This window comes from Ixodes scapularis, unplaced genomic scaffold, assembly GCF_016920785.2.
Source record: "Ixodes scapularis isolate PalLabHiFi unplaced genomic scaffold, ASM1692078v2 PGA_scaffold1__304_contigs__length_218370807, whole genome shotgun sequence".
NCBI lineage: Eukaryota > Metazoa > Arthropoda > Arachnida > Ixodida > Ixodidae > Ixodes > Ixodes scapularis.
The window spans coordinates 41,021,812-41,042,083 of record NW_024609846.1 but is presented as its reverse complement, the minus strand read 5'-3'; the positions used below and the strand labels follow the sequence as shown (position 1 = coordinate 41,042,083).

The 20,272-nt window shown below is 45.4% G+C and overlaps 1 protein-coding gene across 1 annotated transcript; it reads right to left on the bottom strand.

The window, feature by feature from the left end:
• Positions 1 to 6,434: 6,434 nt before the first annotated feature.
• LOC121045555 lies at positions 6,435 to 19,991 on the bottom strand. Its single transcript, XM_040498491.1, has 6 exons — positions 19,716 to 19,991; positions 15,389 to 15,483; positions 14,525 to 14,639; positions 12,740 to 12,898; positions 10,313 to 10,432; positions 6,435 to 6,602 (listed from the first exon to the last, which is right to left on the bottom strand). The coding sequence occupies exons 1-6, from the start codon at positions 19,989 to 19,991 to the stop codon at positions 6,435 to 6,437; spliced, it is 933 nt and encodes a 310-aa protein (XP_040354425.1).
• Positions 19,992 to 20,272: the final 281 nt, after the last annotated feature.

Below are 20,272 nucleotides of genomic sequence, written 5' to 3'. Positions count from 1 at the left end.
CAACACATACTATTAAACTTAAAAGCTCAGAGGTGTGTTCGTCTTTGTAATTAATAAGTTACAGACGTATCTATTTCTTACGATCGAGTGTAATGTTTATTTTCTGTAGCTGGGCCCGTTTTGTGCTCCTTAATGTCAGTGTGCTATGACGTTATTAGCATGTGTGTATGGTTCTAAATATCCTCTTTACAATGCCTACAAAGGCCAAAATGACGTCAGCCGACCCCAACTGACGCATTGGACACGAAAACTGCGTCGCTCGGATGTATGCGCTCGTCAGCAATCAAATCGTCCATGGATATTTGAATTCGCTTTCCTGGCCAATGAGTGTCCTGACAAAACTTATCACCACTGGCGAATGCCAAGTTCTATGGTGTGCTTCAAAAGCACGGTGAAAGCTTGGGGTCATCGCACCGGTGCCCTGGCATGTCACGACTGCGTGATTTCACAGTTGTCTTTTGAGTTGAGAATTACAGGTAAGGAAGAAGAAGTTTGAAAATAATTTCGTGGCCCCTTTAACACGGATATGTCTGTTACACCAGATAAAAATATTGACTTTTTGAATGCCGGTAAACTTCCGAACGAACATTTGGCCTGTCGGCAAGAAGACCTCATATCCGGCGTCGTCTCTTTTTAAGGCGTCAACAATCCCCTAGAGACCACCATGCCGTTCTTCTTGGTTGAACTCCGTCGACGTCGCTCCTCACCAGTCGGTGAGAAAATCTCATCTTGAAGGGATGAACGGGTCTTGAAGAAGTATGATGCTAAACACACATTCGCTGACTATGGGGCAGTCGAGCAGCAGTCATGACCCGAGCCAATCGTCCTGTCGTGGCCGGCGTAAACGAATTTTGTTCCATCGGAGCGAAGTCCGAAAGTACTAGGACGGTACGTTCGTCCCACGAAGCGGCAGCAATCCCGGCGGCGCCGAAGACCACTCGCCTTGTCCATGCACGTACGATACCATAGCAGCTCTCGTCGCCCGACAGTCCCCAAGCTGCAAATCGTCTCACTTTTCAGAAAAAAAAACAACAAAAAAAAAAGAAACAGGCACCGTTCCTCCAGAGGTTCTTGCCGTACCGCGATGCCAAGCGTCTTATACCACTTTTCAATAAACAAATGGAGATATCAACTAGACTACAAAGGCTGCCGCCCGGCGTCGCTAAAAGCACGGTTACCATGGCAACCTCCCAGGCCCAAAATGGAGATCACTATCAGCGCTTCTGACGTCGTGCATCTAGATAATTTTGCGTCGTGTCGCTACTCTGGCAGCTACTCTGGCAGCTACGCTGCCATATAGAGTGGCTCTACTTCCCCCCTGGCCGGGACGAGGGTGGTAAAGGGGGTCTGTTACCTCCTTTTGGTCTCCTTTTTTCTAAGAGTGTTATGATTACAGTTTGGACAGGAGTTATGTGTGTTCTAGGAATTCAGCGTGTGCGGATTTGGCGAGGAGAGCCACCGCTCGAGCAGCGCTTGCGGCGCGAGCTTGTCAAAGTCGAGGTCGAGGAGTGAACCCTCCGTGCGGTCGCTGTTTTCGCGATAGTAGCAGACGGTGGTCACACGTAAACCAGCTTGGCCAAACGATTTGCGTCCTCGGTTCCAGGGATACTTCAGTGTGCGGTGACCCAATGAAAATCGACGGTCGGCTGCGAGGGACGCCCCTGTGCAGGCGAGCGGTGGCGTGTAGTCCAGCTTTGGAGGAGGCGAAGGGCCCCGCGGGAGTCTGAGACTCGAAAGAACGACCATCGACGCCAGCGGAGTCGCCGCCAGCTCACGGAATATAATTTCGGCCCCCGCCAGCCCCGTCTCGAGCAGACTTGATGGAGCTGTACACGGACGGCTCCGTTGACCTCAGTCACCAGCTCCGTTCCGTCCCGCACAACCGGCGAACTTCACCGAGCGCCACGACTTCCGGGCGTCCTCTCTTTCATGTGCGAGACATTTGTGCTGACGGCCAGTTTCTGGCACGCGATCAGCGGGAGTGTGATCTCTGTCACCTACTGCTGTTTGTTTGAAGCGCTGTCGAGTTCGCCGTCACTTCATCGTAAGTAGGCCGCCAAGTTTTACTGGCCTATCACAATCATTCGCCCGAAGCGCCATCAAAACTGATGCGGTGTATTGTTTTGTATACTGGTTGCGAGTACATTGAAAGATTTTTTTTCGTGACAAAGAACTTGGTTGTTTATCTTTAGTCCGACCTCTTTTGTCTCAGCTGCTTGCACCCGGATTTTAGCACACGTTGGTGTTATCGTCTTTTTGACTTACAAAGTGCATGTACAACTCAATGTCTGAAATAAACTACCAATAACGTTTCAACTACATTTTTGGTCTATTGTTAACATTCATTTGGGTGTCGAAAGGGTTGAACTGCTGAGGGGGTCTGAAGGTCTGAACGGGTTTTAAGGGCTGGGGGATTTGATGGGCTGAATTGGCTTGAAGGGATGAAGCGGTCAGAAGGCTGGGAAGGTCCCATAACGCATCAGGGCTGAAGTGCTATTTACAATAGGGCATAAATTAATTGTTTTCTAAAAAAACAAAATTTTAAAGTTTACAGGACAATTCTTTCAAAAAACGTAGTACGGTGGGAAATCCGAACATCAATTTTGGTTTTGTTGATTTATATTATATAAAATGATAAGCTTAATATAACTGTATAAAAACATTGAGCATATGGACAGGTTCCTAGAAAGTCGGAAAACACCTTTTCTAAAAGAAATTCAAAATTCTCTTTAAACAAATTAGTTGGTAGTTGCTTATACAGAAGCTTTGGCTCCCAGACATGGCGAGATTCTTACCGACTGCAGGTGAGATATTTAACCAGTGCAATACGACTGCTAACCTGGAGTCTTTAACGCGCATCATGCGGTAGCTATACACAACCGCACCCCAGTACAATGCTCGTCCAGATCGAAACGGGCATGTGTGGGTATTGAACCCAGTATTCCTGGGTTCTGCAGCGAGGATCATCGCTACATGTGCTTCGAGATGGTGTTCTCTAGCCCACTCCCCCTTTAACCGGTACAATAAGGTGTATTCACTGGACGCCATATTTGTGGCGGCCGTTTAGAGCGCACGCTCAGAACGAGCTCATATTCATAAGTTGCTGAGACTGCATTCTCCATGGTGTAAAATGCACATAGCAAAATAACTGTCGAAGCTCGCCATCAGCACTCGCTTAGCTATGGCCGCCAGTGAATACCCTCTATTGGCGACGTGCGCGACCGAAAGCGTCGCTGTGGTCGGCCTTCCACGATTGGCCCAAAAGCTGACTATGACGTCGGAAAGGGTATACCATCGACGGAAATAAGAGGAATGAAAGAACTTTAATTTCGACGGTGTTGACAGTGTTCCTTTGAGAGCGCAATGATTTCAAGCTTCCACCATGCTATTTACAAACACCATCGAACTTGTTGTTTGCAAGGTAATGACGTCACAAGGGGGAACCATAGGAGGGCGCCACCGAAGCATCTCGCCGCTAATAGGCACTTGAAGCAAACCGTTACTGTGTACCGCACTACCGGAGCCTTTGACGCATGTTGTTCAGCGCGCGCGCCCGGATGATACCGTGACCACGAGGCGCGCGCTTAAAAGCATGCTTCAATGGCTCGGGTAGTGCGATACACAGAACCCGGTAACGGTTTGCTAAAAGATCTCTAACATTAACCGCTCCCTTTGACCGCTACAATATTGAGAGACTTCTTGAAACAAGAAAGCAAGCTTGAGGCAGCAACTTGTTTATTAAATTCATATTACTTATCACTTGCTGATTTCTTTTGAAGGAGCAATGTAGTGAAAAGCACGCATGCAATAGTATATTGTCTAACATTTTAGCAGGCGCACTTGAGGGGCGTGAATTTACCGCCTGTATTGAGTGAGATCCGGATTTAGAAGACTTGCGCCGCCGTGCCCATTGCTCTGAGCAACCTCGCGCCGCACTCTCCACGCCTGCACTATGAGCGCGGTCGTAACATCTGTCGGCAGTTGCTTTTCGACATTCCCACTTGGGCCATACCCATGCTGTGTAAATACGGCAAAAAGATGAGCCACACCTACGCGCTCAGTTTGGAATAAATGTGCATATTTTCGATTCATACTCATTCCCTCATGTGGACTTCTAATATAATTTATTTATTTCCAAATATTGCCGATCCTCATAAGGGCCATTTAGGAGTTTTTTTTTAATTTTCTTCTTCTTTTATCATATTATTGAAAAAATAAACTTTAGCTATAAAAAAGAAAGTACCCATCGCATTAATAAATATAGCAGGTAGCATTCTAAAACAAGTGATGCCCGCAGTTTAAAAATTAAAAGTAATAAGGCGGACAAAAACACTTACAAATGAGTTCCCGTATAAAAAAAAAATGTTAGGAACTTAATTACAGTTTCAGAAATAAATTGCGCGGAAAAGCTTTTAAAAATAAGTAATTGCATTAGTTTTGAAGTTTAACTTCAGTTCATTCAGTATTTAAAACATTTTGCGAGGACAGGGGAGACCTCTGGAACCGGGCGGAAAACAGCCAGAAAAATAAAACTACATTTATTAAATAAACCCTGAAAAATAAAAACCGGAACACCGTTTGTTTTCTTTACGAATTTGTATACTGTTTAATATCTTACGTTGCATTGTATTTAATAATTTCTTTCGAATTCTCGCTCTTGTCCCTAACGCGTGAGCGCGGGCACTCACCGGCGAGCGCTCACCAGTGGCGTCCGCGGCAACTAATCTAGTCACGTGGGGCAACTTGAAACAGCCCGCTCGAGGACTAACATCGCGCCTGCTTAATAAGAGTTTTGGTGAATACTTTTAATGGCACAGCATTACAATCAGATTTTTTTTCTTGGTGACGATATTTTTATAAAAACCTCGGGCTTTATTTATTTATTCGATTTATTTTTTCAAGTTCCCGTAAAGGCCCTCGTTGAGGGCATTACATAAGTGGGGTACATAACGCGAGAGCATAAACCAGTAACAACGACATATGCGAATACATGGGGTGCTGCAAAACAACGTGGCATCGCCACGAGCAACGGCAATACACAAATTAGTCTGGGTACATGGGGAGCATAAGGGGATGAAAACATTGATAGATGGGAACCAGTAAGCACAAGACAAACAAATAGAACGGCACAGTGGGGATTAACAGAAATGAGAACAAGGGGCATTGTGAAATGCGGTGGTATCCGCCTGGGTTAAAATAAGTCGGGAGAGGTCGTTCTAATGCACAATAGTACGAGAGAAGGAGGAGGAGTTAAAATGGGTAATGCTGCCTGAGATTCGGGAAACGTGACACGGGTGATTTAGCCGCGATGAAGATCGCCTGGAAGTAGGAGGGGAGGGTCTCGAAGCGCAGGGAGGTAGTAGTAAATTTTGTGATACAGAGTCGCCCTATCTTACGGCGGATCTTTAGTAAAGGAAGGTTCAGTTCGCTCTTTAGGGCGGATCCGCCAACAAACCAATCATATTTCTTAAAAAAAAAAAAAAAAAAAAAAAAAAACTTTGCAGCGCGGTTTTGAATTGTCTCGAGATGATTTAATAAGTATATTTGGTGAGGGCTTTAAATGGCCGCAGCATATTCCAATTTGGGTCGAATGAATGTCTCATAAGCCAATTTTCGCACGAATGGGGGAGCCGATTTTAGGTTTCGTCTTATGTAACCGAGGCATTGTGATTTTTGCGTTGTATTGATGGGGCTTTATGACGCTTCCGAAGAGCGCCATAGCAGGCCCCCCGTGTTCGGCACCCCCGATGGAGTGGGACGGACACCCATCGAGCGGGCTCATTCATGTTGCCCCACGTGACTAGGGTAGTTGCTGCGAATTTTACCAGTCGAACGTTAGCCAGGACAAAGACGCACGCTCCCGCATTATGGAGAAGTGTCATACGCATTGTACATCAATCTAAGACATCTGGAGCGTCTGCTCTCCCACAAAGCAATCGGAAGAACCAATCGTTCCAATCCGGAGGTAACTTGGCGGATGACAGAACTAGTAATGTGTTTACACCTAAAAAGGAACCGTCCGCGCGTTGGTACTGAGCGTGACGTACAGGATGGGATAGAAATCTGAAATCCAAGCATTATTCAGGTAATTCAATTGGCCGCCAATGGAACTGTCAGAAAAGGTAAATGCCGTGGCGGCGTTAAGTTTGAGGCGCACTGCACGTTTCACCGTGTTCAGTGTCAAAGCGCAGACCGTTTTCTGGGGGTTATAAACACAATATTAGCTTCGTCAATCGCCGAGCGCCCTCCGTAGATTGCAGCGATTGACACTCACAAGCACTTTGCAGAAAGGCCGACGCTCCATATTTCTTAGAGTGTACATCTTCGACGGCTTTAACGCCGATATTATTTTGAAGCAAAAAAAGTATAGGTTTTAAAGGATGTGCGGAAGTCCTGTGAGGTTGATGCGGGTCTAGAGTTGCGAAGGCAACGCGTCAGGCGACTACCATCGGCGAGTTGTAGGAAACGTTGTTGATGAACTGTCGCAGCCTGTGCAGCACCGGGGCGTATCCGAGCCCGCACGCCTGCCGGTGGTCATCCAGGTTCGCGTGAAAAACGGCCACGCAGAGCGGACGGCCCTCCCTCTGCTCCACAAGAGCCGCCTGCACAAAAACCGCCCAAGAAAAAAAAAAAAAAAAAAAATATATATATATATATATTTATTTCCATTTTACAGATAAAAAATGTTTCTGCGGTATTCATCGGGGTTTGTAATGGACATTGCCGTTTCTTATCTTATGTTTTTTTTTCGGTTGTAGCGTCTTATTTTATTGAAATCTTCGAGCTCTTTTATGTGATGGGGCGCGTCTTCAATTTCACGTTTCTTCCTCTAAAGTGTTCGAACCTGAACTCCGAGCGCTGTAACGGTATACCAGTTAATTTAGAAGTCACGAGGTCCCACCAGCAGCTCGGGCGTCGGTGTGAGCTAAGTATAGAGCAAAGTGTGTGGTTTGGTTTTCCCCCCTTGGGGTTACCACGCAGGAACACAGTAGGTTCCTTGGGTCCTTAGAATTACCTCTTTATTGACTTCCTTTGCTAACACACTTTGTTCTCAATAGGTCCGAAGTATCGGCGCTGCCTCAATGTTACAGGATCACCGGTTAAACTCCGCGCTGCCGCAACAGACATAATCACGGGAAGGGGGAGGGCCTCGAATAGAGCTCCGTGGAGCAAGGCCCTCCACCAACAAAAGCCCCCAGCCGTTGTTTAGGGCCGGCTTATTTAGCCTGCAGGAATGGACATGCCCGGGGTGAAGGTACCAGGTTTTCTGCCCGGAGGGGCGGAAGCGTCCAAATCTCAAGGTCACAGAGGAGGTGTGTGAGGCAGCCACCCGAGAAGGGGAGGGAGGGCCGTCCCACGAGGGAATATGACCTCACCTCGCATCCGGGACGCGCCCCGACATGGCGGCGCCCCACGGCCTGCCTGAGCTAGGCCTAGATAGGGAGACGGGATACACGTGGTTCCCACAAGTGGCATCTAGGCAAAGTCACCTCGGGCCCTCTCAAGCTTCACCTGATGAGCCCGAACTGGGGGCTGGCTTGAGAACGCACTCATGCCTATAGACCTTTGCAAAAGTCGCCTTCTCCGGGCTGGCATATTTGTCTGCTGGGCTGGGGAACGTCTTCTGAGCATGCGCTGTTGTTCTGTGCGATGTTTCCGACACCGCGCATGCGCCCACAGCTCAGTGGCTCAGCATTATTCACCCCGGTGATAAGCGATGCAAAAGTCTATACTCCGTTTCACTTTAAGCGCGACCGCAGTCCGCACTGGAATCAGACGGAGCCAATCAGGCAGCACCAAAAGTGCATCATCACGGTGCTCGGTCTTTTTGTGCTTTTGCGGTCACCAACTAAGCCTATCAAGCACAATGAAAACGCCGTGATCCTGCGCTTTGTACTTTGCGAGGTTGGTTTAGTTGGTGGTAGCAAATCTGCAAAGGGGGGGGGGGGGGGGGGGGGGGGGGGGGACAAGCACCATGACGATGCCGTTTTGGATCGTAGCGTCCGATAGGGTTGGCCTAAATTGAAACCCAGAGTGCAGCTTATCTTTTCATTTACTTATTTACAATACACTCAGGGTCATGAGAAGTTAGCTGTTGTCATTGGCGTTCGTTTCACCCGACACCCAGAGCCGTATATTGGGAGAGTGTGGCCAATGGGCAGAGCAAAGGCCGCCGCCAGCGCCTAATATTTCCCCCGCGGTTAGAGCGTAAACTAAAAGTGTGACACAGCGTCGATCAATCAACAGACCGCGACGTCAGAATGTTAGAAACAACATGTAAGCCGTCAAATAGAAGCGTCCATCTCGGCGTCTCAGTGACAGTTTGCTCTGGTTTGGAGCGCACGTACGTTTATTCTACCATTGAATATGGACGTGACGAAAACCTCACATGCGCCAAGTTTTCAGTCAGCAAGAGTAGTAACTTTTTAGTTTAGCGACGCTAAAACGGCTTAAATTAATCAAATCGGATTTTTAGAGCTCACGACCACCGCTAGGGGCTGTTTCGCGGTTTCTGGTTGGCCAAGAGATGGTCGACTATTCAAACCAATGAATAGCCAAACCCTCCCAATACAGGGCTCTGGCGACATCGAGTTCAGAATGTCACAGAACGTTTATTTAGCTTTACTATAATTTGACATTTTAAACTAGAACTCACTTTGTGGCCATAAGAAAATAAATTATGGGGGAAACATTTGCAGATATATGAACGTGATCTTGGTTCTACAGTATGCTCATTGTCGTGGTGTAGAAATTTAGCATGGCGAAAAGGCGATTTAAACTACGAACTGCTGGTTATCCTGGCAGGCTCGCCAAATTGTGAAGTTATAGGTTCGGCGGTAACCCGACCAGTTGGTGGAAGCACACCCGACAACGTCCCGAGGGTGCTACTGTCGGGTGAAACATCAGCTTGGCGGTGTGCAACCAAAGCGGCAACATCCGGCATGAACGAGGCATTCGGCAGTGATCCGAAGTAGCCGCTGGTGGGAAAGATTATCGACTTCGGCGGTGTCCCGGAGCAGAACATCCCAGACCAGCCTCAAGGAACACCCAAGGAACATCACGGGGAACGACTTCGGCGGTGTCCCGGAGCAGAGCATCCCAGACCATCAACAAGGAACAGCACGCACCAACAACCAAGCGCTGCTGAAAACAAGACAGCACCAAGACCTTCAACCACACAAGGACGGACTGAAAGTGAGACAATTTCTGACCTGTATATTTGTGTATAGCTAGAACGTTTCTTATTTTTTTGTTAATTTTTTTTAAATATATATATATATCTTGATCAAACCTCACGGTGTGACTGAATTTTTCCTTCGGCGGTTTGACCTGAACCTATAACTTCACAATTTTCATTGTACCAACGGTATTTAGAAAGACTTTAATGGAATTGGCTCACGATGGAATAATGTCGGGCCATCAGGGGGTAAAGAGCTCGGTCGCTAGGGTAGCTGAAGAATTCTTTTGGCCTGGTATGCAAGGCGACGTGAAACGTTACATACGGTCTTGCGATGTGTGCCAACGCACTATACCAAAAGGCACCGTGAAAAAAGCCCCAATGATGAGTATGCCCATAATGATGCCGGTGGTCGAAGGGAGGTTACATGATATTAAGATATCAGTGCGCCAATGGTAAAAAAGCCTGATGGCTCTAATAGGCTTTTTTACCATTATTAAAATTGTGAAGTTATAGGTTCAGGTCAAACTGCCGAAGGAGGAATTCAGTCACACCGTGAGGTTTGATCAAGATATATATATATATTAAAAAAATTAACAAAAAAATAAGAAACGTTCTAGCTATACACAAATATACAGGTCAGAAATTGTCTCACTTTCAGTCCGTCCTTGTGTGGTTGAAGGTCTTGGTGCTGTCTTGTTTTCAGCAGCGCTTGGTTGTTGGTGCGTGCTGTTCCTTGTTGATGGTCTGGGATGCTCTGCTCCGGGACACCGCCGAAGTCGTTCCCCGTGATGTTCCTTGGGTGTTCCTTGAGGCTGGTCTGGGATGTTCTGCTCCGGGACACCGCCGAAGTCGATAATCTTTCCCACCAGCGGCTACTTCGGATCACTGCCGAATGCCTCGTTCATGCCGGATGTTGCCGCTTTGGTTGCACACCGCCAAGCTGATGTTTCACCCGACAGTAGCACCCTCGGGACGTTGCCGGGTGTGCTTCCACCTGGTCGGGTTACCGCCGCACCTATAACTTCAGAATTTGGCGAGCCTGCCAGAATAACCAGCAGTTCGTAGTTTAAATCGCCTTTTCGCATTGCTAAATTTCTACACCACGACACTCATAGTGCTTAGACAACTTGCCTTGCGAAGAATGGACCAATCGTCATCGAAACCAACCCAGGTGTGTTTGGTGTGCTCCATCGAATAGAAGGATAGAGTGCGTAGATCCTCGAAACGCTTCACCGAAAAACGCTCACAAATCTGTAATGAGCCAAACAATTTATATGTATCTGGTAAGTTTTGACACTGATTATTCGAATTGTATCTAGCGTGACAGTACAGCCTCCACAGTCTCGACTGTCAGGGAAAAAATATCTATTCTGGGCGTTGTTATCAAAAACCCGTTGTAAATGTCGTTGATTACAATTCAGTTCATTTTTAATATCCACAAACCTGCAAATTGGAGTGCGCCAAGGACAGCAAGTACTAATTCGTTATAGATATCTGCGCTGGGTCATATTACATTTAAATATCTGGACACAAATTTATACTTATTGCGATCGTAATATACTATAACAAGCTTTCTTTCCGGTATCGCCAACTTCAACATTTTTAACCCATCAATTTTCTGGACTGCTCCTCACGCATCTGCGTAATTGGTAGGAAATCACTTCCAGCTGCCAAACGGATGGGAGATCAGAATAACATGTTTTTTAAAGCGTATGCATCTAAACTCAATCAAATCTCGGCGTAATATATGATACTATCTCTTTGAAGAGTTACCAGATTTATTTTATTAACGTTTACCTCGTTCTAAACTTTAAATAAGAAAGTTAATATTGTACATTGTAAGTTACGTAATTATTTTTGCCAGATAATAGGTTCCTTAACCACAGTCACCCTCAATGACTTCAGTGCAAAATCTGGGCTTATGGAACCCCAGTTAGTGGGCCTGCGCAAGCCGTTTCTTCTAGGAGGTGTTGCGGTGCGTTCCCTGTGGGACTGCCAGAGGTTTTCACCAGACGTGTTCACCTGAAGTTTATGAAGACCGGAAAAACCGAGAGGCCATCGGTGTGAAAAGAAGAAGCAAAAACTCAGACACGGAAAAAAAAAAAATCGAGGAGCCCGAGCTGAGAAGGAATGACCCCTCCCCGAGGTAGGGAGCTAACCAGCGCCGTTCCCAGGCTCAGACTCTTGATTTAGTACAATGTTTTAGTTACGTTTCTCGGCTGTTTTGTACAGTACTTGATCCGTACGTGGTGTAAACAGTCACCGCTCATTCCCACTGGAAGCGGATCCGCGTTCGCAAAGCGGTTGCGAACGCGGTTGTATAAAGACCCAGTACAATTGCACGCGCATTTGATGTCATCAAATGCGCGTGCAATTGTACTGGATCTTTATACAACCGCGTTCGCAGCTGCTTTGCGAACGCAGATCCGCTTCCAATGTGAATGAGCGGTCAGGAACGCCACAGAGGTATTAGCTGAAGTTACTTCCCGCGAGTTAAGCTGCACGGCGCCCATTGTGCAGTAGACGTGGTACAATTTTAACGTGAGGTTTTTGTCACGCGCTAGAGATTTCATTGCCCCAAGTGATCGCATATTAACCCTCGGAGCTGAGCTCATATGGTCAATATATATACCCTTCGCTGATTTTGAAACATACACTCTGGGAAACATGCAACATGGCGCTTAACCTTGCTGGGTGACGCAGTAAAGACTTCTTGTTAGGTTTAGACAATTATAGGGTGTCTGAAGTTACAAGGCTCGATCTAAAATGAACCGTAAAAATTGACGCCTGCACGAAGCAATCTAAGCTTGTCGTCAAAGGTGTATTTCATAGGTTTATTTTTTCTTGTAAAATTATAAAGCGTAACTCCCTTTCTGTAAAAAAATAATAGTGGGAAAAAACTTGCCAGAGTCAACGGCGGGCGGCGACGCAGATGACTGACTCGAGCGGGAGGGCGCGTCTGGAGCAGGTACTGATAGATGGCGTCGGGAGCAGTGTCGGAAGGTGTGGCAGTCCAGCGAAAGAAAGCAGACGACGCGCAAACGAAACCCTTCAGAAGCAAGAACGCCGTCCTCATGCAACCGCGTTTCTTTTATTTAAACTCAATTTTTTTTTTATTGTCCGCACTTATTTTAAAATTAAAGGTACACACAAGAAGACTATCGTCATTTTAGTAAATCACGGTCGTCGCGAGCAGTCTCGATAAGGAGATGGCACCATCTATCAATACGTGCGCCAAACGCGCCATCCCGCTCAACTCAGTCGTCTGCGTCGCCGCACGCCGTTGACCCTGGCAAGGTTTTTCCCCTTACTTTTTACAAAAAGGGAGCTACGCTTTGTAATTTTACAAGAAAAAACGGACCTGTGAAATACATTTTTGACGAAAAGTTTAGACTGCTTCGTGCAGGCGTCGATTCTTACGGTTCATTTTAAACCGAGCCTGGTGACTTCAGACACCCTATTTTCAGCCTCGCCATTCGCCGAGTTCCTTCCGTAGCTTTTTCCTAACTGCCTTGCGGGAAAATAGCCGACGGAGAATTCCTGGAGTGCGCAACTAACCTCGGACAGGGAGATTTCCTGCGGTCCAGACTGAGCGTCGTCACCAAAATTGAGGCCCATGTAATACTTGAAGAGAAGTCCGCCCAAGACCATGCTGTAGCACCATTCCTGGTTCCGGACCGGCCCCCGCAGGCCCGAGATCTTCTCGAGTTCTTGAAACTGCGACAATGTGCGAAGCTTCACTCAATGGCATATCGTGAGTTCTTTTTTTTTTTTTTTTTTTGCACATAAGGCAGTGTTTTTGTATCTGATTTCGGTTTGTATCTTTATTGGAAAGTCCTTTGGGAAAAGCTTCAAACAGTATTGGCGAGGAAAAAGGAAACGTTAAAAGTTAGAAGGCACCGTAATACGCAGCTTGAAATAGTTGAACGTGAACGTTTCAGTAGAGGTCTGCCTAGTGGGGGGAAAATAAACTTAGAAAAATGAATATAGTCACCAACAAAATCCTATAAGAAATCCCGACGATTCGAAACCTCCTGGGATTTTCTGGAGGGACGACCATTTTCACATTCAATTTCGAAAATAAGCAACTCTTTCAAATATAAACAACAAAAAGAAGAACGCATTTGCTAAGAAAATAAACATGTTGGAACAGTGAACCGGACAGCTATTTTCTTGCAAGCTGCGCGTCAATGGTGTATGGGGTCTGCTAATTCCGGTTAGAATCTAATAGCGCTGCCTCATTCATAACCTTTCCAACGCAAGAAAAAAGCCACAACACCCGGTTTTCTCAAAAGTGTTAAAGCTAGGAATTACACTAAGCTATTCAGCTAGAACCGGTATTCGCACACCTATAATTGAAATATTTTTGCTTCCTTATGAGAAAAAAAAAATAACACAGTCTACTAAAAAAAACTTACAGGCTAACGATCTGCTTATTCATTTTTACTTACGCACAATCAATGCGAAGCAGTACGTGCTATTCAATAAACTACTATAGCCAGATATAAGCAAAGAATGTGTCAGCGTATCCTCCCAGACCTTCATTACCACCAGTCGCTGTTCCTCCGCAGTGAACAAATAATCCGCTACTGAGGCGCACGTCGCGCTGATGTCACGTAACTCGACATTGCTATTGATCTTCCAAGCTGGTCCACGGAGTGATTCAATAACCTGGTAGAACGTGGGGCTGTTTATTTGGCGCAATTTTAACTTGCACCTGACTATAGCAATCGCAAACCTAAAAAAGGTTTGCGAAGTTTTACAAAGAAAAAGAAACACTTAATTTTATAATCAAACATTTAGCTTCGATAAACTCCGAGACTATAAGATAAAATAAAGGGCAGGATCCTAGTCTTGGGGTTCTTCGTAATTGTGTGAAATTTACGCGAGCTCGTTTGTGCACTTACACTTTTTCTCTCATAATCGCTTTATTTATGTTCCGCTGCGTTTTGTCCTGCTTCAGAATTTCAAAAGAAGTGGCGCTTTTATATGCTCTCGTTGATTTCTTGTCTAGTTCAAATGTGACGCTTGCACTCAGCAGGAAAAATCAAAATGTATCACGTTTACCCTTTGCTGCTTTATTTTCATAATAGCGTTTTTGTTTTCCGCGTAGAAGGGTCTAGTTTCTATATGCACATTTCCTCGACGAGGCGGTGCATTTCTCCCTTATAAATCTCTTCGTTAAAAAACCAGAGGGAATATACATGCCCTTTTTTTACTTCAGGCTTAAGGGCTGCTATGTAAGCTTTTTGCGAATGTTCCAGCTGTTATTCGGCTAATGTTGACGAACGTACTTGCATGCTCACTGCGTTTACTAAGCCTGGTTTTAATCGTCGAGCTCACCAGAAAGAGTTCAGCCATGTCCGCTCCCAGGTACCTTCGGTAAGGGTTTGGTGCTCTCAGTACCTTGCTTTTCAGCTCGTGGTGCTCCGTCCGAAAGATTACGAGGTCTGGGCAACTGCATCAACAACCGGAATTTAGATGGCAGTATATAACGCACATAAATATAACCTGATTGATCACGTCCTTCAGTAAAATTAATATCAATGACAAAACAAATGTATACGTTTCATATAATGTGTTGTCCCATGCCCGTCAACCAGCAATGCTCACTTTGACAGATTATTGTAAGAAAAAATAAACAGTAAGTCTGGGTGGCGTAAATAGTGTTTTAGATTAAACAAAAACTGGAGAATTTAGGAGAACAGCAAGAAACGTCAACTGAATTTTGTCTATTTTGCTGAATGAACGAGACATCAAACGCATCCGCGAAAGCATCACGAATGATAGCAGTACTAGTCTCGCACCTCACATTTTAAGTTTAGGCCGGTTACAATTGTAAGGTTATAGTCTAGAGCTTAGCCGATAGCATATATCAACGAAATAAACGTAGAATGATTCTAGGTCACACAAATAAAATTGTAGAAACAAAATAAGTTAACTTTACTATGAAAGCCTCGCACTTTCCCCCACTTCCGTTTTGACCCTCGCGGGCACTTTCTCATACAAGATTGTGTTGCGTATCGCAGAGACAATAGCGGGTGATGTATTGTATGATATCTTCGCGGTGACGAAGGTTAAAGAAGGCTCAAGCCTGTGCACGAGTTCGCAGAGATTGAGCTCTGCGCTGAGCTCACGAGAGTTTGGCGCTATGTGGATTAATCGTGTTATTTACTTTGCTTCAAAGGGTAACCAGGGAGCACGTACCTTACGCTTTGTTGCATGACGCCGTTCTTGGCGAGGATGCTCTCGTAACGTGTTCGAAACACGAAGAGCAGTTCATGGTCTGAATACTTCATTTCCTGAAAACGGTGTCGAGATTTAATCTGTGATACATCGGAACTGTTAATAGAAAATAATAGCTTCGTGAACATATATCCCCTTTCACTATCAAACAACTAAACAATTAAGGCCAACACCAGGTTCAGCGGCTCTCATAAATAAAGTTGACGGGGAATTAATTCCCTCTTCGAAGGACTACGCATCATCTCTCCTGTAGCATACTAATTTTGTCTGGCGATATTGTTTTTAAAACAATGTGCATTTCCATTACGGTCATTCATTTCTAAGATACGCCTTAACTTTAGGATACATATATCAAAATGAAGCTTTCTATGGATCGTTTTGGTGTTATGGTTGCCATGTTGAAATATGACGTAGTTGGGCTGGACGATACAAACTAAAGTAAATAGTTTAAGCATAACAACAGCTAACAGAATAGCCAAGAGAAAAAGTAGCATCGTTAATACGAACTTTTTCCAACTCAGCTGTACGCCAAAATTCAACATAACCGCCACATAAAAGAACAAAATAAGAAACCGGTCTATAATTGATTGCAAGAGTACCTAACAGGGGAACAAACAACGAAACCCAGATGTGAAGGCAAAACCTTCCACCATTATTAAAGACATATAAAAAAAGCTTCTATGCAAAAAGTCTAACGCCAAGTCTAAGAAGAAAATTATTTTTTTCTGTCTACATCCTAATATTTTTGTGTCTGTGTGTTTACATCCTAACAATGAGCGTTTTTTCTTTACGTCTGCAAGTTTTGCGTTAGTCTTTTTTTCTTTCTTTGTTGCGTAAGTGTAATTATTTTTTCCCCTAATGATTGCCTGTCCGTCTTTCCCAAGAAAACGGAGACAAGCCTGGGAAAGGTGACATTAATTCACCTCTTTCGATGCTCCAGTCGCCTCTATGTGTGTTAACAAAGATAAATTGAATTTGACTGAATTAAACTCACAGCTTATTAATAAACAAGACCGTTTTATACACTGACAGCTGCATTACTCATTGGATATGATATTGATTTAAACTATTCGATTTCTATATACGTTTCTTTGGGCAGTCCTAATAAGTACTTTTTTAATGTTGCAAACGGCAAATGAACACACAGTTCGCTGCTTTAAAATGCACCACACAGAGTGCTTATTGGATCGCACTATAACTTTATGGTCCAGCGCTACGACAAATATAGCGACTCCTTCCCTGTTTCTGCTCGCACCCGGGTCGGCACGTCATAACGTCCAGATAAACAAAAAATGGCTGCAGAAGTCACTATTGTTGTTGTCTATCAATTCCGATAGTATTCGTCATGTTTACCTCCTTCTTTTGTTACGAGGCCATGGACAACGTCAAGGACAGCGTTAGGACGATGTCAAGGACGGTGTCCTAGAGAACGACGTTAAGAACGACCACTAGTACCCTAGTTTCACGGCCTGCTTTAACTGTGGTTAGACAAACGGCAGTTAGCAGCCACTAACCGTGGAATGACCAAACTGAACTGAGATAGTGTTACATGGCCATTTTGCTTGCAGTAGAATGGTTGAAGCCAAAAGGAAACCAACTGCAATGTCCCGTGTTCAGATCAAGGACACGTTTTTTTGTTTTCTTTAAATTTCCATTATAACTGCTTAAAACGAATAATTAGGCACATAGTGTGTGTCTGTGTGTCTGTGTGTGTGTGTGTCTGTGTGCCTGTGTGTCTGTCTGTGTGTGTGTCTGTGTGTGTCTGTCTGTGTGTCTGTGTGTGTCTGTCTGTGTGTCTGTGTGTGTCTGTATGTGTGTCTGTGTCTGTGTATGTGTGCGTGTGCGTGCGTGTGCGTGTGCGTGTGCGTGTGCGTGTGTGTGTGTGTGTGTGTGTGTGTGTGTGTGTGTGTGTGACAAACGATTGTCAAGACTCCTAAAATAAATGCAAACATGGGCAACATGAGGGAAGCCTCATTGCCATCGACCAGAATCAATAGCAGCGCCCGAGGAATGCGGGCTTCGTACCGTCGGGCGACATGGCGTAATTTGTTTTGCTGCATATCTGTCTTCGAGGCATGTTTATTTCCGCGACATTTGTCTCCACGGCTCTTTCTAGGTTTGTCCCCTGGCATTCCTAAATATTTAGTGCTTCGATAGACGGCAGTGCTGCGGTCGTCACTATCTTCAGATCAGTTAGCGAGCTCAAACTGATATCGTGGAGCTCAATTTGCGCCAACCATGATTTCGTGCTAACCGCATTTTGGTCAGCCGTGCAGCTGCGCAAAACTCCAGCTTAGAGTAACTGCAGTTAGCTTAACTGTAGTTATGGATGCCCGTGTAACAGAAGTATGAGACGATCTCAAGGACGACGTCTAGGACGACCTTAGGGACGACCTCTAGGATGACCTCTAAGGCCTAGAGCCGGTTGGAGTAGGATCCTATGACGTCAAATTTTCCGTTAAATTTAGCGGGGAAACTGAATTGGTCCCTAGGTTCTGTGATGTCAGGTCATGTGACATCCGATTTTCCGCTAAATTTAAAGTGGAATAGGAAATGGTTTATTTGTCACGCGATATCAATTTTTCCGCTAAATTTAGAGGGGAATAAAACTTTGGTTTGGAGATAGTTGATACACATCGATTAAATGGTTAAAAGGCGCTTTTTAGCATTTTATTTAGAGGGGAAACTGAATTGGTTTCTAGGTCCCGTGACGCCGGCTCACGTGACATCGAATTTCCCGCTAAATCTAACGGGGAAACTGAATCGGTGCATAGGTCATGTGACGTTAATTTTTTCGCTAAATTTAGCGGAGAAACTGAACTGGTTTGTTCGTCCCGTGATGTGAGGTCACATTACATCAGATTTCCCGCTAAATTTTGCGGGGAAACTGAATTAGTGTATAGATCATCTGACTTCATTTTTTTTTTCGCTAAATTTAGCGAGAAAACTTATTGTTTTGTAAGTCCGGTGTAGTCAGGTCACGTGGCATCAAATTCCCAGATAAATTTAGCGAGGAAATTGAATCGGTGCATAGGCCATGTGACGTCAATTTTTGTCTAAATTTAGCGGGGAAGCTGCGCATTAGAAGGCCAGAAAGGTCCACGAAATGAAAGGGGGGGTAGGTAAAGAACGCTTCAGCATTAAAAAATAAAAAAAAGGTCTATCTCATACAATGAATAAATGCATAGCGTTTATAGGGTCAAGTCGTTTCGATTCCGTCTCCTTGACATGTAGCCTTGATGGTGACATCACGCTGATGACGTCATGGTGTTTACGTTACGCGATCAGCATTTTAAAAGTTTCTTCGTGACGTCGTCGCATGAACACCGCGATGAAGTCATGGTGTTCACGTGCCATTGTACCTCCATGTCAAGTGACGTAACGCCACTCGACCCCACGACGTCAGGTTACGAGAACCTACAGATGCTTTGCATTTAGTGCGCCTTTAGTACGTGTCAAAGAGACAGGCAGCTTTTCCTTCTTCATTGTTCCCTATCGTAGAGAGTCCCTTCGTCCTTATAGCCGCTTTGCAGCAGCTGTGCATGGACGCCGCCATAACTGACCTTCAGTTTTTGTTTCCTCTTATTACATTTTCTTCACTTCGTCCTTACCATAGCAGTCCAGGTTATTGCCATATTAGATTCATCTGGGTCATTTTCTAAAGCATCGGCCTTTGTAGAGGATCGTCAACTACCGTTTCAGTTGCTCGGCATCTCGGTAAGACAACAGAAGGTCAGCAATGGCGGCTGTAATTTGGCGCGTGTGTAAAGCGTCTATAGCGTCCGTGTCCTCGATATGCGAGCCAAGCAAGGCGACCAGCGTTATAATTCACTCCACTATCTATGTATAGATAGTCAAAAGACCCTTTCTAAAAGCCCGCGCCATCGCCGGTCCGCCATTGCTTGATCACGTGATCTGGGCATGTATTGGACACGACCGCCGCGTCAGAGTTCGGCGTGGGCTCGGATCCAATCAGACGCTTCGTGTCCAAGCAATGGCGGCCGTCAATGTTGCTTGGTGGACTTTAGAAAGGGGTCAATTGTGCGCTACAGTCACTGACAGTTTAAGTAACGCTGGGAAAATTCCTGAGCATCTTCTTATCACTCCGCAGCCAATGGGATCCCGACATTGCCCGATACGAAAGCAGAAGAACCGATGACGACCCATGACAACTTCCATAGGCCACGCCCTACGCTTCTTAAGGTGCCAGTGAGTGTGTATAATATCGCCGAGGAAGTGCTACGGTGTGTGTGTGTGGACAGACCTTAAACGGGTTACTTTCGCTTACCGTGCAGGCGACATGAACCATGGCAAGCATGTCTTCGTTCAGAGACAGGCTCGGCGCTACGCGTATCTCCAGTCCGTGAACGCTCGCGTTGCTGAGGAACTGCGCTACGCCAACGCCGAAGCGCTCCCACTGGGCACTTCCCTGCACCTGCTGCCACAGAGGACCGAGTGGAACGGACACCAGCAGACGTGCAGCGGTTGTGTCCAACGAACGGAATAATCGGAAGTCAGCATTGTCTAGGCAGAAGAACATCCGATCAGAGTAGAATTTACTCATCGTGAAGCTGTAATGCGCGCTACTTCTGACCAAGTCGTGAAATGCGCGACTTGAGAAGATTCGAGAAACAAATGATGCTATATGGCACGTCAGTTCTCAAAATACCAGTAACACGTTTGAAAAAGAAATAGAAGAACTAACAACTATAAGAAATGTGGCTTCAAAGGCTTTACTTAATTTTAAAATATTTTTTAGACGAACGGTTAACTTAGGTAAAAGAAAAAGGATCTTTTGTGGAATATAGGGTGTTTGAAATGCCGAGACTAAATATAAAATGAGCC

Coding starts and splice junctions, on each gene's coding strand:
- LOC121045555 (XM_040498491.1), bottom strand. CDS start 19,991: ATGAGTAAATTCTACTCTGATCGGATGTTCTTCTGCCTAGACAATGCT. Junction 15,484..19,715: donor TGGTTCATGTCGCCTGCACG/GTAAGCGAAAGT, acceptor CACCGTTTTCAG/GAAATGAAGTATTCAGACCA. Junction 6,603..10,312: donor ATTGGTCCATTCTTCGCAAG/GCAAGTTGTCTA, acceptor GTTTTTGTGCAG/GCGGCTCTTGTGGAGCAGAG.